Source organism: Pseudonaja textilis, chromosome 5, assembly GCF_049901715.1.
Source record: "Pseudonaja textilis isolate UNSWEBS1 chromosome 5, rPseTex1.2, whole genome shotgun sequence".
NCBI lineage: Eukaryota > Metazoa > Chordata > Lepidosauria > Squamata > Elapidae > Pseudonaja > Pseudonaja textilis.
In genome coordinates this window covers 45876080-45892801 of record NC_141994.1, presented here as the reverse complement: position 1 = coordinate 45892801, position 16722 = coordinate 45876080, and the positions used below count along the sequence as shown (strand labels likewise).

The window sequence follows — 16722 nt, the reverse complement described above, 5'->3', positions numbered from 1 at the left end:
TAATCAATTATATCTAACTTTATAAAAGTGTTTCTAATTGGCTTTGCAGCTGAAAACTGTTTCAGTCGGTAGCCATACTAATCATTTTTAATTTAAAAGCCTAAAAGTATGCTTTCATTCACTGAACTATTATGTTTGCAAATTGTGGTTGAACCTAAGGCATTGGCAAACTAATATTAAGAGGGCCATGTCTCTAGTTAGTTAGGTACCAAATCATGCAGGTCTTTAAGTATGGATATGTACAGTATATGTCTTGAATCAAATTTAGAACAGCAAGTGCAGCTCTTTCAGAATGAGCATAATGTAATTCCACTTGGCTATATCAGTTCAAGTCCATGTAGATATACAAAAAGCTAGATGGTGCTTGTGGACCACCTTCAACAGTAGCTCAACATATTTCACATCATAGTAGTCCAAACATAATTTTACCATTCAGGGATATAGACATCTTTTGCAATCTCAATGGTTAAACAACTATGAATTATGTTTTTATTTTTTAAAAAAATGACTTTATGAGGTTTGAGTTAAAATAATTACTTGCTAGTTTTTCTTTACTGTTCATCTTCAACGATACTTGGACATGTTGATTCAACAATATGAATTACTTCATTATTTCGAGAGCTGTTGTTTGTTGGTAAAATGTCAGTATATAACATATAAAAATATTCTTTTTCATTTTTTTCCTTTGCCTAAATAATAGAATTATGAGGAATTTCTGCCCAAATTTTAGAAGGGCAAAATCTTTAAATTAATTGTTGTCATTTGGTATTTCACAAAAATATAAAATTGAATCCAATTATTTAGGCCATGTAGTCCAATCCCATATTCAGTACAGGGATCCAAATTAAAGTACCATCAATAAGTGGCTGTGATTAAATACATCCAGTGAAAAGCCAATGGTCAATAGATGATTAGTATCAGACCAGAACCAGGGATATCCAGGTTAAAGTTCATCTTAATACATTACACATTTTTACTCCCATGGATTTATCCAACCCCCTTTTAAAATCATCCAGATTAATGGCCATCACCACATTCTGTGGAAATGACTTCCACAGATCAATAATGTGCTATATCCATGATTCCCAAACTACATCATTAATCACAGAGTATTCCAAACATTATACAATTTTCTCATAGGAACTTGTTTAAGGCCCTGAATCGTATTGGTTGCCCTGTACTGTCTTTTTCTAGCTGTGTTATATTCTTTTTCTCAAGTGTAATGGCCAAAATTGAATGTAAGATGGTACATGCATGCAGATATATTATAGTTTCATATAATAAAATTACAATTTAGACAATTTTGTTTTCAATTCTTTTCCAAATGATTCCTTGCATATACCATTTTCATGGTTCAGTTGACTGAATCAACATTTTCATTTTGCTACCTGTAATGACCCCAATATACACTGCTCAAAAAAATAAAAGGAACAGAAAAATATGACATCCTAGATCTGAATGAATGAAATATTAAATACTTTGTTCGTTACATAGTTGAATGTGCTGACATAATCACACAAAAATTATCAATGGAAATCAAATTTAACAACCCATGGAGGTCTGGATTTGGAGTTACGCTCAAAATTAAAGTGGAAAAAAAACACTACAGGCTGATCCAACTTTGATGTAATGTCCTTAAAACAAGTCAAAATGAGGCTCAGTAGTGTGTGTGGCCTCCACGTGCCTGTATGACCTTCCTACAATGCCTAGGCATGCTCCTGATGAGGTGGCAGATGGTCTCCTGAGGGATGTCTTCCCACACCTGGACTAAAGCATCCCCCAACTCTTGGACAGTCTGGTGCAACGTGGCGTTGGTGGATGGAGCGAGACATAATGTCCCAGATGTGCTCAATTGGATTCAGGTCTGGGAACGGGCAGGCCAGTCCATAGCATCAATGCCTTTGTCTTGCAGGAACTGCTGACACACTCCAGCCACATGAGGTCTAGCATTGTCGTGCAGTAGGAGGAACCCAGAGCCAACCGCACCAGCATATTGTCTCACAAGGGGTCTGAGGATCTCATCTCGGTACCTAATGGCAGTCAGGCTACCTCTGGCGAGCACATGGAGGGCTGTGCGGCCCTCTAAAGAAATGTCGCCCCACACCATTACTGCCCCACTGCCAAACCAGTCATGCTGGGGGATGTTGCAGGCAGCAGAACGTTCTCCACGGCATCTCCAGACCCTGTCACGTCTGTCACATGTGCTCAGTGTGAACCTGCTTTCATCTGTGAAGAGCACAGGGTGCCAGTGGTGAATTTGCCAATCTTGGTGTTCTCTGGCAAATGCCAAACATCCTGCACGGTGTTGGGCTGTAAGCACAACCCCCACCTGTGGACTTTGGGCCCTCATTCCACCCTCATGGAGTCTGTTTAAAGAGGGTCCATGGTGAAGAAAAGGTTGAGATCAACTGAGATAGAACATCAGAGAAGAATTAAAATTACTCCAGGTAAATTATCAAAAAGGTTTTTTTTTTTAACTTGAAGAGTAACTTACTTTAGTAAATGTATGGAGACAACAATTCCAGAGAATATATTTATGTTTCTGAAAAGCATAGCTTTGTTTCAATAATATATATGCTGGAACTCAAAAAACTGGCTATTAAGATCTCTAAGCTTGTTCTATATTCACAATATTACATTCTAATATAACTTTTAAATTTTATTTTTTTCTCACACCATTAAAAAACTTGTTACCCAAAGCTCAGGCCATGTCCTGCTAATTTTATTGTTTTTGATTTCTTAACAACATCCATTCTTTCACCCAAACCAAACAACTGGCCACAAAATACAATTTAAAATCAGGCAATCCCAGTCTTCCTCTTTTCTTTGCACCTTGGAGAAGCTTATATTAATCCTTGATTTTTGTCCAACATAGAAATCTGAATATATCTGTTTGACATTGTTTTTTAAAGGATGTTTCATCTCTCAAAATTGTCTGGAATAAAAACAACATTCTAGGTAACATTCATTTTTATCATAGAAATTATTCTTATCAATGATCATTGTAACTTTCCCATCTTAATAAATCCTTAATTTCACACCATATTTTCATTATTTACAATTACAATACAGTATAATAGTTTACATACTTTGTTAAGTTACTCTCCCTTCTTCTCTTCCCCACTCTTCTCAGTGTAGATTAATGTCTTCCAATCTTCTGGCCAGTACATTGTTCCAGATTTGTGGGAATGGCTTGCTTAAACTCTTTACTGATTCTTCTGTTGCTTGTTATATTTCAGGCCAGGAGGTAGGTATTCTAGTAGTTTCTGTAGTCCTTCAGCTTGATACGTGAATGAAGACTCAATCATCCAGGCCAAAGGTGTCTAAAGGTTGAACCATGGCAACTTTACAAAACTTTGTTAACCTGAGATGTTTCATTGTTCATCCAAGCAACTTCATCAGTCAGAGCAAAATCAGTTAGGCAGAGAATCATTGGAATGTACCAACTGGTTCGGGATTTCTCCCCAAAACGTGTTGGAATATCAGTGAAGATTCAATCATCCAACGGAGGCTCAATCACCTTTAGACAACTTTGATGTGGATGATTGAGTCTTCACTGACATATTGCAATGCATTTGGGGGAGAAAACCCTGAAATTGGTATAGCAAGAGTTGGTACATTCCAATGACTCTCTGACTCTCTGCCTTACTAATTTTGCTCTGACTGATTAAGTTGCCATGATTCAACCTTTACACATACTTCAGCTTGATAATGACCACAGTGCTTTCACTAAAAAGATAATGAGAGCAGAAATCCTAAAAAAAGCAAAAGATGAACCACTGAAACACAAAGGGAATGGGATTATGGTCTTGAAACAGGTGCCCAGAAGAGTAAGAAACATGGAAACAATACCAATTCCTGACAGTACAGGAATTAAATACCAGGGGGATTTTAGATGGTTGACACCCGAGGGAATTTTAGTTACTTGGAATGACAAAAGATATAGACTGGACTCTAGATAAAGCATAAGAATTCCATGAACACTATTTCAGTCCATACGAGGAACAAGAGAGAAGAGAGGAAATAGAATGTAAAAGACAAGAACTAACGAAGAGAAAACACAAGTAAACAACAAGTGAAACTGAACAAAAATAAGAGCAGAATGAGAAGGAGCACAAACAAACGTCCAGAGAGAAATATGAACAATTAGAATGAGAAAACCTATTTATAAGTGAAATGATGTAAGAAGAAACAAACCTAATGTTATGAATGCTATTGTTATCATGATTATTACTCAGAATAACTATAACCAGACAACACATTTTTTACATAGACACAGGGGTGGGATTCTACCAGTTCGCACCTATTCGCTAGAACTGGTTGTTAACATTCTAAGCAGTTCGGAGAACTGGTTGTTAGAAGAAATTACTGGCCTAATCCTGTAAGGAAGGCAGGAAGGAAACATTCTGGTGTTGCTTACAGAAAGTTACAATGGCACTGAAAAAGTGACTTATGACCATATTTCACACTTATGACTGTTGCAGCATCCCCACAGTCTTGAGAGAGGTCAGGCGAGGAGATGCATGCCTTGATGTGAGTGATATTGACTTGGCCACATCCAGCCAATAACATGACCACCAAGGCATGTCCACCCAGTCATATGACCACCAAGCCACACCCACCACCTAAGCCATGCCCACAGAACCAGTTGTTAAAAAATTTGAATCCTACCCCTGCATAGACATCGAAATTTTTGCTCATTCCATAAATTGTGTGTGTGTGTGTGTGTGTGTGTGTGTGTGTGTGTATAAGATCTCTAAGCTTGAGATTTTACATGTTTTCTGACCATAATCCTGTGAGCTTGATTTTTTAAAAAGAAAATCTACCTCTATCTCCATATGGAGATTAAATGAAATGATATTTTTAAAAAAATGCCAATCAATGAAAATTTATAGATTTTATATCTATAAATTTTATAGATCTATTTTATAGAATTTATAATTCTATAAGACAAATTTATAGAATTCTTTGAAAACAACTTAAAAAAGGTTCTGATTTAAGAATGGTTTGGGAAACAAATAAAGCTTTTATTAAAGGTTATTTCATGCAACATAACACTGAATGTAAAAAGATTCTATTTTGGATGAGTTAAAAAGAAAAGAGGAAAGATGAAAGGACTTTCCAGAAAAGATCAGCACTTCACATCAAATCAAACTTTTACAGAAACAATTATTTAATATTAATATTTAATTTTATATTAATATTTATTAATATTTAATTAATATTTAATTTTATATTAACAGTAAGAGAAATGGAAATAGATATAAAACAAGCTAAGCAAATTATTTTTGAATTTGTGAAGAAACCAGGAAAAGGTTAGCAGACATTAAGAGAAAAGAAAATGATTTTGAAACTTCAAGAGAGAACTACTGTATCAATAGATTATGTAGCAATTCAAAAATGTTTTATCAGTATTATTCTAACTTGTATGAAGGACATAACATTCCTTTGGAAAAAAATAGAAGGTTACTTTAAAAAAAACTGACCAATACTTACAAAGAACCAAAAGTAGATTACAAAGGGACCTAACAGTAGTACCTTAGTACTCATTGTTAATTTGTTCTGGGTGGGGTAATGAGTCAATGATAATTACCAAAAAAAATTCCCATAAAGAATAATGTAGTAAGTCACAAGGCAGTGGCACCGACAAGTTCTATCTTATATGTCAAGACATTTTTGTGTCAAAATGCGTTGAGTACCAAATTTGATGAGTTTCAAAGCAGTTGAGTACTATACCACTGTGTAACAATAAGGGAGGTTTCTAAAGCTATAAAAATATTAAACCAGGAATACTACAGGGAGGAAAGAGGCTAGAAACTTGGAAACAGCCTAATATAGCATTAACACCTAAAGAGGGGCAAAATTTCACAAGAAATGTTAGGCAACTATTATTGATTAATCTATAAGTTGCTTACAACAATTTTAGCAAACAGATTGAAAATAATTTTGCAAGAATTTATTCATGAATATCAAGGTTGATTTTTACCAAAAAGACAGTGAAAAGATAACATTAGAATGGAATTGGACAGTATATAATACTTGGAACAGCATAATGAAAAACAAGGTTCACTAGTTTGCTTAGAGTAGATGCAGAGACAATCTTTGAAAATTTATTTTATTTATTTATTAATCACATTTGTACAGCTGCCCATTTCACAAAAAGCAGCTCTAGGCAATGCACAACAATCATTTTGGCCTTTTTTTTAATTAAAAGCTTTAGAAGATTTGAACTTTGTAGAGAATTTTATGAAATGGGTAAAATTGAGCTATAGAGCACAAAAACCACAAATAATAGAGATTTAATAAAATCTTTGATGTATAAAAAACAAGACAAGGCTGCCTATTACCGCACACTGGAATGTAAAAATTTAAAAAGGGACAAGTTGAGAGGTTTTGTAGACAATTGGGTGCTGGTTTTAAAAGATCCTTTTAAGGGGACTGAATAATTAATGAGAAAAATTAAAAGAATGGGATGCTTTAGTTGGTTTAAAATTAATAAAAAGACAAAAATGTTAACAAAAATATGAAGATATAAAATCAAACAGAATTGATGAACAAAATGAGAAAAAAGCAAAATATTTGGGTGGTAATTTGACAAATATGAATTGTATGATGTTTCAAAATTAAGACATGAAATGTAGTTAAGAAAGATATGCTAAAATGGGGGAAAATTAGTTTTTGTTGAGAAGTTCTATGATTAAGATGACTACCAAGATGTTATTTTTGTTTCAAACATTGCCTGTGTTTGAAAATTGATGTACCTTTTTAAAAATGGCAAAAAGATATATCTAAGTTTGTGTGACAGGATAATAAAAACATGAGTTAAGTACAAAGTATTGCAAGATGCTAAAAGAAAGAGGAGATTTGAAATTATATTTTGAAGCTTGTTTATAGTGTGGATGAAAATTAGGTGATGCTGACAAACAGAGGTTATTGGAGTTAGAAAGACATAATGTGAGGTTTTGTTGGCAGAAACTTCCCAGATCGTTCCCAGCTGGGAGACACACCACAGATGCTGGTCAAAAAATGGATGCAGAAGCCAGCTGCGAGAAAGTGGCATTCTTTTACTGTAGGATGGCAAGAAGCAAAAAGTGAAACTGATCAAGCGTTCCTGGCTTGCAAACAATTTTTGGATTGTGAGTCTATGATTTTTATACCTATTTTCCCTTTGAAGCTTCTGTTAGTTTGATGACTTTTGTGTACTTTTAGTTAAAGTGATTGCCCTGCATTTTGTCTTCCTGCCTTAAAGGGTTAATCCTTTCTCTGGAGCTTTGTCTTTCCTATCCTGGGGGTTAATTCTGTCAGGAAAAGGGGAGTTCCAGGTGGGTTATTTTTAGTTGGTTTTGAGTTGGTTTGCTTCATAGTCCAGTTTTTGTTATTCGTAGTACTAGCCTTTGGCAGTAGCCCAGATTTTCAGATTATTTATTTCTAGTAATAAGTTAATGGCTTTTGGCAGCACACCCAGACTTCTAATCAGCTGGGCTGGGACTTTCCTTTTAGGCTTTCTTAAAGGGGAAGGAATGGCTTGAATCTCTTGGCATTGTTTTCTGAGGTTTCTGGTGCTTTGAGGCTTGGTGGACATGTAAAAAAGCTGAACAAATTGGATTCAAATTCATAATTAATTCATTAGATTTTAAAGATTAATATAAAGCTGACTAAAAGTTAGAAAAATCCCATGGATTTTTATTTTTATATGTATAATTGCAGAAAGATCTGATATTACTCACAATGGAAGAGTGGATGGTAAAGATGATGGAGCTTCCTGAAATGTCAAATTTAATTGGAGAAAAGATACTGATTAATTTTAATGCTGATTGGAAACCCTCCTTGGACTTTTTGTGTGAAACAAAAAAAATGAAATTATAATAAATGGAATTTGATTAGAAAAAATAGAAGATGATAGAAAAATTAAAGCTACCTTGCAATCTTAAAGTATATGGTCAATTTAAATTTATATGTATAACTATTGTAAAATAAAATCAAGTCATTTATTCCCTCTTTGTTTTATATCTGCACTTTGGGTTTTATTTTCTCCTGTTAGTTTTTGTTTACAAAATTTATAAAATTATAATGAAAAAAGATTCATTTTTTGCTTCACTCCGCGAAGAAAACTGCCCATTTACTCTTATTATTTTCTTTTTCATTTGTTTTTTGGTAGTAATTCATAAAAAGACAGGTTGTCTTAACCCATGGTATGAGCCTTTGATGATATACCTCAAGAAATGCTATTATATCCCTTTTTAATCTTTTTTTTTTCAGAGGTAAATATGCCCAGCTCCTAGATTTCCCTTCATAGGACTTAATTTTTAGTTCCCTACTAATTTTCATACATTTCTTCTACACTTGTTCTAGTTTCTTGAAATCTTTCCATTGAAGTACTGAAAAATGGGATTTGAACAAAAATAAATAAATTGAATGATTATTTATCTGAATTTTTAAATAAACAACTTAACAGTGGCAAACAAATCCAACACACAGTTGTCCACTTATCTATCCTGATGGGACACAGTTTCAGGCAATAAAACTCATAAAGCAATATATGAGGACCCAGACTGTTGGGGGCAATATGCTGACTGTAAACAGTTTAGAGAGGGCTGTAAAAGCACTATGAAGCAATATATAAGTCTAAATCGGAGGTGGTATTCAGCAGGTTTTGACCTGTTCTAGAGAACTGGTAGTGGAAAGTTTGATTAGTTCAGAGAATTGGCAAATACCACCTCTGACTAGCGCCGCCCCCCAACTATTCTCTGCCTCCCAAGTCCCAGCTGATCGGCTGGGTCTCCTTTTGTTGCCCTGCACAGGAGAACAGAGCTGCAAAGCAGACTAGTGAGGTGAGGAGGGAATGTGATTTTGTAGTAACCTTTTCCCCACCCCACCTGCCATACCCACCAAGCCAAGCCAGACCCACCAAGTCACACCCACAGAACTGGTAGTAAAACAATTTGAATCCCGCCACTGGTCTAAGTACTATTGCTATTGCTATTTGGAGCTTTCAGAAACTTTCAGTCAATGAAAAGATTTATTTCTTAATCTATGATAATTGCTTTAGTTACTCATACACATTGTGGTTCAATAGCATAAGGTTCTGGAATCAAGTGGAGCACCAAGTGGAGTAAATGCTTAACTGTAAAGATATGTCCACATCAAAAATGCCCAATGGTATTTTTAATGGGAGAAGATGGAGCATTAACTCACTTTTGTCCTATGATTTTTATTTTTATATTAAAGAGCACATACAAGTGAAACTTGAAAAATTAGAATATCGTGCAAAATTTCATTTATTTCAGTAATGCAACTTAAAAGGTGAAACTAATATATGAGATAGACTCATTACATGCAAAGCAAGATAGTTCAAGCCGCGATTTGTCATAATTGTGATGATTATGGCTTACAGCTCATGAAAACCCCAAATTCACAATCTCAGAAAATTAAAATTTTACATGCAATCAATAAAATAAAGATTGTACATAGAACAATATTGGACCTCTGAAAAGTATACACATGCATATGTACTCAGTACTTGGTTTGGGCCCCTTTTGCAGCAATTACTGCCTCAATGCAGCGTGGCATAGAAGCTATCAGCCTGTGGCACTGCTGAGGTGCTATGGAAGACCAGGATGCTTCAATAGCGGCCTTCAGCTCTTCTGCATTGTTCGGTCTCATGTCTCTCATCTTTCTCTTGGCAATGCCCCATAGATTCTCTATGGGGTTCAGGTCAGGCGAGTTTGCTGGCCAATCAAGCGCAGTAATCCCACGGTCATTGAACTAGGTTTTTGGTGCTTTTGGCAGTGTGGGCAGGTGCCAAGTCCTGCTGGAAAATGAAGTTAGCATCCCCACAAAGCTCGTCTGCGGAAGGAAACATGAAGTGCTCCAAGATCTCCTAGTAGATGGCTGTGTTGACCCTGGACTTAATGAAGCACAGTGGACCAACACCAGCAGATGACATGCTCCCCAAATCAACACAGACTGTGGAAACTTCACACTGTACTTCAAGCATCTTGCAGTGTGTGCCTCTCCATTCTTCCTCCAGACTCTGGATCCTTGGTTTCCAAATGAGATGCAAAAGTTGCTCTCATCAGAAAAGAGGACTTTGGACCACTGAGCAACAGACTAGTTCTGTTTTTCTGTAGTCCAGGTAAGACGCTTCTGACGTTGTTTGTTGTTCAGGAGCAGCTTGACAAGAAGAATACGACATTTGAAGCCCATGTCCAGGATCTGTCTCTGTGTGGTGGCTCTTGATGCACTGACTCCAGCCTCAGTCCACTCCTTGTGAAAGTCCCCAACACTTTTGAATGGCCCTTTCCTGACAATCCTCTGCTTGTGCAGCTTTTTCTTCCACACTTTTCCCTTCCACATAACTTTCTATTAATGTGCTTGTTGGAACATCCAACTTCTTTTGCAATTACCTTTTGAGGTTTTCCCTCCTTATGGAGGGTGTCAATTATGGTTTTTTGCACAACTGTCAGGTCAACAGTCTTTCCCATGATTGTGATTCCTACTGAACCAGACTGAGAGACCATTTAAAGGCTCAAGAACCCTTTGCAGGTGTTATGGCTTAATTAGCTGATTAAAGCCTAGAATATTGAACCTTTTCACAATATTCTAATTTTCTGATATTGTGAATTTGGGGTTTTCATGAGCTGTAAGCCATAATCATCTCAGTTATGACAAACCATGGCTTGAACTATCTTGCTTTGCATGTAATGAGTCTATCTCATATATTAGTTTCACCTTTTAAGTTGCATTACTGAAATAAATGAACTTTTGCACAATATTCTCATTTTTCGAGTTTCACCTGTAGTCAGGTCTCAGGTGGTACTTTAATGACTAGCAGATGTTATTATGGCAAAGGATCTCTTGGTTCCATGATCCAATATTCTAAGATTATCTGGAGAGAAGTAAAAACTTTATAGTTCAATTCCATGTAGCTTTTTTGAAAGCTACACCCATAACCACTTCCCAGTCTTACCTTCTACCCTGATATTGCTAAGTCCCATTCTTAACTTCCAACCCCAGGCAGGCTTGATCAGTCAAATAGATTGTTTATACAATTCTGGGGGGGGGGGGACCCCTAAACGAATAAGAGGTTCCCAGACGCTATCTGAAGGTTTCTAGGAAAGTGACTGTCTTTTGCAAAAACAATCTTAGGATCACCAAAGATTAATACACTTCTATTGCATAAACTTTGGTGTTTAAAATGGACTGTGATCCAACAAAGCCTTCCAAGAATTTGATTTTAAGGATAACCTAGATGCTACAGGGCTGTATGTCCTTTCCAAAACAGATACACAGATTTCACTATTAAATGGACAAAACTCTTTCTTCCCATAAATAGCTCCCATCTTTCTTAACATCAAACTTCGTGGCACTCTTAACAAAGTTTGGATTGTCCAAAGAAAGGTACTTCCAGTTTTTCAGTTTTGCCATTTTTCCCTCGAAGAGAGTCCACAATGTTCTCTTTTTCTTGCGTTCATTCCTACGGTACCCCAAACAAGCCGTAGCTGTGGAAATGAAATCAATAGCACCCTCCCGTTTTCAATTTCAAGCGTAATATTTCATAAACTTCCCGCCTTCTCATACATATGCAAACCGGGAGGGCGGTCCAGGCAGGAAAAAGACGCCTCGCAGCTGCTGATCGCTGACGCGCCATCACACCACGAGCCGCTCTGTCCGCTGATTGGACAGTGGAGACCTGGTCTCATGGACAAGCAGCCGCGCGCGGCGGCGGCGGTGGGTCCTCGCAGGTGGATGGGTGGAGTTCGCTGAAGTTAGAGCAAGATGGCGCCGATTGGGGATCTAAGCCCGGAGAACCCGAGTTGAAGCAACAATCCCCGCCTAGGAAAGGGTTAATGCGGGAGGGTATCGCCGCTCCCTCTGACGAGGTGATTCTCCCTCTTACGAGGTGACTCGCTTTAACTGAGTCAGGCGCGCCTCGCTGGCAATGGAAAACGGCGAGCTGAACAGCATGGAGACGATGGAGACCCTGACGGAGCTCGGCGACGAGCTCACACTGGGCGATATCGATGGTGAGTGCTCACGAGGCGGGCGCTCGGCTGTGCCCACTATCGCCCCCCTCAGATACAGCAACCGCGGAGGAAAGGGAAAGCGCTGCTCGGTGCGGACCCGGCCCCGAGGGGCGAAGTGCCGCTAAGCGTGCCTGTCGGCCACCGGTGCACTAGTGCTATATCCTTGTTTAAATGGCTGGGGATTCCCAGAGCGACCTCACACATGAATTGGCAGGTGTCTCCCAGTGCGTGTAGCATGCAACGCCGTAGTTAGTTTTCTGTTACCCATTAACTCATCCAAATTCAGATACCTACCATTTAGGATAGGAAATTTGGGACTTATTATTTAGATTAAATTTAAGGTTTGATTGCAATACAACGCTGTGCCCCTTTGCTTCAGAATAAATATATTGTTTGAAAACTGGTGTGTATTTGTATATATGGGGCAACACTGTATGCTTATTTGGGAGAAAGTTGCCTCAAATTCAGTTGCCTTTATTATTTAACATTTATGACTAGGACTCTCTTAGATATCATGCCAGCTCTAAGCATCTCAAAATGGGCTTAGAAGACAGAAATAATATCTAGAATTGTAGGTGGTGTCAGAAGCCCTAGTGCCTTTCCTTGTGTATTAGTGGAGTAGTTTGTTTCAGTTGTATTTCTTGGCATGTGATATTGACACATAAATATTGAGTGCATTCATCCACCAAGAACAGTAAAAGGTGAACCTGTATGATTTTTGGGTGCTTGGGACTGGAGGGTTTTATGAAAATTTATTATTTTTGTAAGAACATCTATATGGCTGCTCAATGCACAGTCTCAGTGACTCCTGGCAACTTACAAAGATTAAAAACCCAATATAAAAACAATAAAAAGCAATAACCCCCCACCTCTCTAGTGACAACAATCAATCAATCACTCAAATAAGACGCTTGATCTATCTGCATCAAAATGGTACAGAGATAATGGTGGGGGGGGGGGAGTTTGTCATTTTGGCAGTCAAAATTAAAAAGTGTACAAGATATTTTTTTTTTAACATGACTGAATAGAATTGACATTTTAAGCTGTCAGATACACTTTTTGTTTCTTGTATTAACATTGTTTCTATTTTTTTATTTATTGATAAATTTGGGGCTCTTTGGGAATGACCTGAATGAACAATCATTTTAATCTGATATTTATTTTAAATGTAATATAATAAATGTAATCTATGTTCAGTGAAACCATAGTTTAGCAGACCTGGAGCACATGCAATGAGTCAAATCTACCGATTTGCATTATGACATCATGCAAATGATGTATGGAGTCCTTAGTGTTCTTTAAGCTTAGTTGTTTTCATTACCTAAATAGGTAATATTTTCAGTACTAGAAGGGATTTTCTCTCTGTTTATATTGTGGGACTGGGTAATAAAATGTCTCCAAGAAAATAACCAAGCTCAGAGAGCACCAAGGACCCCCACAGTTCAACACTGAGCTACAAATATTCTTGGTAACAAATGACATATTTTGTGTCATTGGAATGTATGACACAAAAGTACGTATGACTGTATGACACAAATACAAGTACTCATGATGGTTTGTTTTCTGTTTAATGGACATTGGTGAACAGTGACATCCTCTCTCCTAATTAATCTGTTAAAATAGTTAGCTATCTGTGTAATAATTTGATGACAACTTTTAGACAAACTCAGAAAGATAGACCAGAGGCTGCATATAGTCATGAGGTCTCAAGTTGAAACAAAAAGTACAGTATGTACCAAAATTTCCTGGATATAAAAAACTAATACTTCAAGCAGACAAAGAAACCCCTTAACTTTACTAATATTAATATTAATGTAGTTATCCTGTCTTGCATTCATATGTTGCTTCTGTGTTCCTATTCTTTATAGCTTATTTTTTTCCAGTGACATTTGAATTAATCTAAATTTAAAATCCTAAGGTACAATTTGGGCAATTAATGCCACGTCTTTTTTGCCCAACCTTTAAAAAGGTGGTAGAGTTTATTTTCTCTGGCCAGTTTTAACATGAATCAAAATTTCTTAACATTAACATTTGAATTTTCTTTTTCTAAAAAACAAATTTCTGCTTGCAGTGATTTGATTCACCCTTATACATTTCTGATTCCCCTTATGTTTATTCCCATATTTTCATGTGAATGGGGAATATACTTTGCTAAAGAAAAATAAGTTTGCACTTAAAATGTAGCTTTTGAAGTTAAAGTACTTAATCAAATAACTGAAAAGGAGTAGAAAATAAAAATTCTTGTTAAAAACAAGTACTATGTTTTAGGTGTGTTTTATAAATTGCTGAGATTGAGAAAATTTTTATTTGGTGTCAGCAAGTCTATACATGAAGTCCTCGGGTTATGTCCACTTGTTCAGCAACTGTTCAAAATGACAATGATGCAATACAAACTTGAAGTTGTGGCGATTATAGTGCTCCAGAGGTCATGTAATTGTGGTTCAGGCTCTCGGCAACTGGCTTGCAGTTATGATGGTTGCAGCATTCCATGGTCATGTGATTGCCATTTGTGACCTTCCTTGATGGCTTCCCACAAGTAAAGTCAATGGGAAGCCAGCAGGAGGTTACAAGTCATTCCTGCTCTCACTAGTTTTTCTCCCAGAAGCCCCCAGGCAGCATAGGAATCTCATGCTCCACAGCACTTGCCGAAGGAACACTGCCATCCAGCTGCACTCTAGCACCCATTTACATAATTTGCCAGCACTTTCTAGGAGATTATTCAGTGTTTTTTGCCTTTGGTCGGGTTTCTGTTGTGGTGCTCTGCCCTTGACACAGACAATATGATTGGTGTGGATAGTCTATAGCAGTGTTTTCAAATTCGACAACTTCAGGATGTGTGGACTTCAGCTTGTAGAATTCCCCAACACACTGGGAATTCTGGAATGACATGAGAATTGTCAGAGTTGAAGACCACACATCTTAAAGTTTACAGTTTGAAACACACTGCTCTAAAGTATCGTGCTTCCTGAGTAATCCTGTTTCAGCATTACTTATGAATATAATGGTTCCATAGACTTTTTGGTGATGGGCTCTTATAATTTGGATATCAGCAGAACTTGTGCTCTTTATATATTCAGTTTTAGGGAGAGTACAACTTGCTGTTCAACTCTCATTGTTTAGATGATTAATTAGGATTTGTTACCTGAGTGTTATTTTTTATTTATTTATTTTATTTTATTTATTTTGTCAAGCGATTATAAGATAACAGGTATAAAGTATAACATAGTTATGAATACATGAAATGGATACATATAAGAAAAATAAAAAGAAACAGGACAGGGACGGTAGGCACTACAGACCTCTTAGGGAAGGGGTGACGTCAATAGTAGACAGTCTAAGGTTAAAGTATTTGGGGTTTGGGAAAGAATCCACAGAGTCAGGTAGAGTATTCCAGACATTGACTACTCTGTTGCTGAAGTCGTATTTCCTGCAATCAAGTTTGGTGCGATTTACCTTGAGTTTGTATCTATTGTGTGCTTTTGTATTGTTATGGTTGAAACTGAAGTATTCATGGACAGGTAGGACATTGCAATGTATAATTTTATATACTATATTTAGATGAGACCAAAGGCAGAATAGTTCTAGATTTTCTAGAGTTTCAAGTCGGGTGGCATATGGTATTCTGCAACGTTTAGAGGAGTGGAGAACTCTTCTTGTGAAATATTTCTGGATTTTCTCAACTGTATTAATATCAGATACGTAATGCGGGTTCCAGACTAATGAGCTGTATTCAAGCAAATGTTTTGTATGCTCTAGTTTTGTATGCTCTAGTTAACAGAGAAAAAGCTATGTAGGGTTAGGTTAACAACTCTTAATGCCTTCTTGGCTATGTAGTTACAGTGGGCTCTAGCACTTAGATCATTAGAAATGAATATTCCAAGGTCCTTGACAGAGTTTGGATCATCAACAAGGTCTTGACTATTCAGCTTGTATTTTATTTTCTGAATTTTTTTTGCCAATATGTAGGACAGAGCATTTATTTGTTGAGATTTGAAGTTGCCATTTGTTTGACCATTCTGATACATAGTTGAGGTCTTTTTGAAGAGTAGCAGTATTGTCGGTGGTGTTGAATAGCTTTACATCATCAGCGATGTAATTTTACTCTATAATATACATCTTCACAAGAAATGGAGTTAAGATAAAAGATATATATTTGGATAAAATACTTTTAAACCCTGAGAAAACTTCAATTTCCAAATTATATAATTATTTATTATAATATGAAATGGCTGAGAAAATTGTAAAAGGTCCCATGTTGGCTTGGTTATAGTATTGATCTGAATGACTGGGAAGAAATCTGGCAGAAAAACCTAACACTAACCAAATCAGTAGCGCACAAGGAGAATTTATACAAAATGATGTACAGATGGCATCTGGCGCCCTCTAGATTGGCCAAAATATCTCCGACAGCCAATCCTTGCGGTTGGAAATGTAAAGGGAAATTTGTACATACTTTCATTCATGGTGGACTTGTCCTGAGATAAATAAATATTGGCTAAAAATAAAAACGTGGATAGAAGAAATTATAGAGATTGGGCTGGAGTGGAAACCGGAATTATTTTTGTTGGGAAATGATCAAAGGGCACTACTCCGCTAAAGTAAAATATCTGACCATCTATTTATTAACTGTGGCATGTATCTCACTAGCACAATATTGGAAAAACCCAAATGTACCACCAATACAGGTTGTTATTCA

The 16722-nt window shown here is 36.8% G+C and overlaps 1 protein-coding gene across 1 annotated transcript in view; it reads left to right on the top strand.

Moving 5' to 3' along the window:
* Positions 1–11754: 11754 nt before the first annotated feature.
* SREBF2 (sterol regulatory element binding transcription factor 2) overlaps positions 11755–16722 on the top strand; it is a 40059-nt gene continuing 35091 nt past the window's right edge. The window contains exon 1 of the mRNA XM_026697163.2: positions 11755–12026. Coding sequence (XP_026552948.1) covers positions 11942–12026 — 85 coding nt within the window. The 5' untranslated portion in view covers positions 11755–11941. The remainder of the gene's footprint in view (positions 12027–16722) is intronic.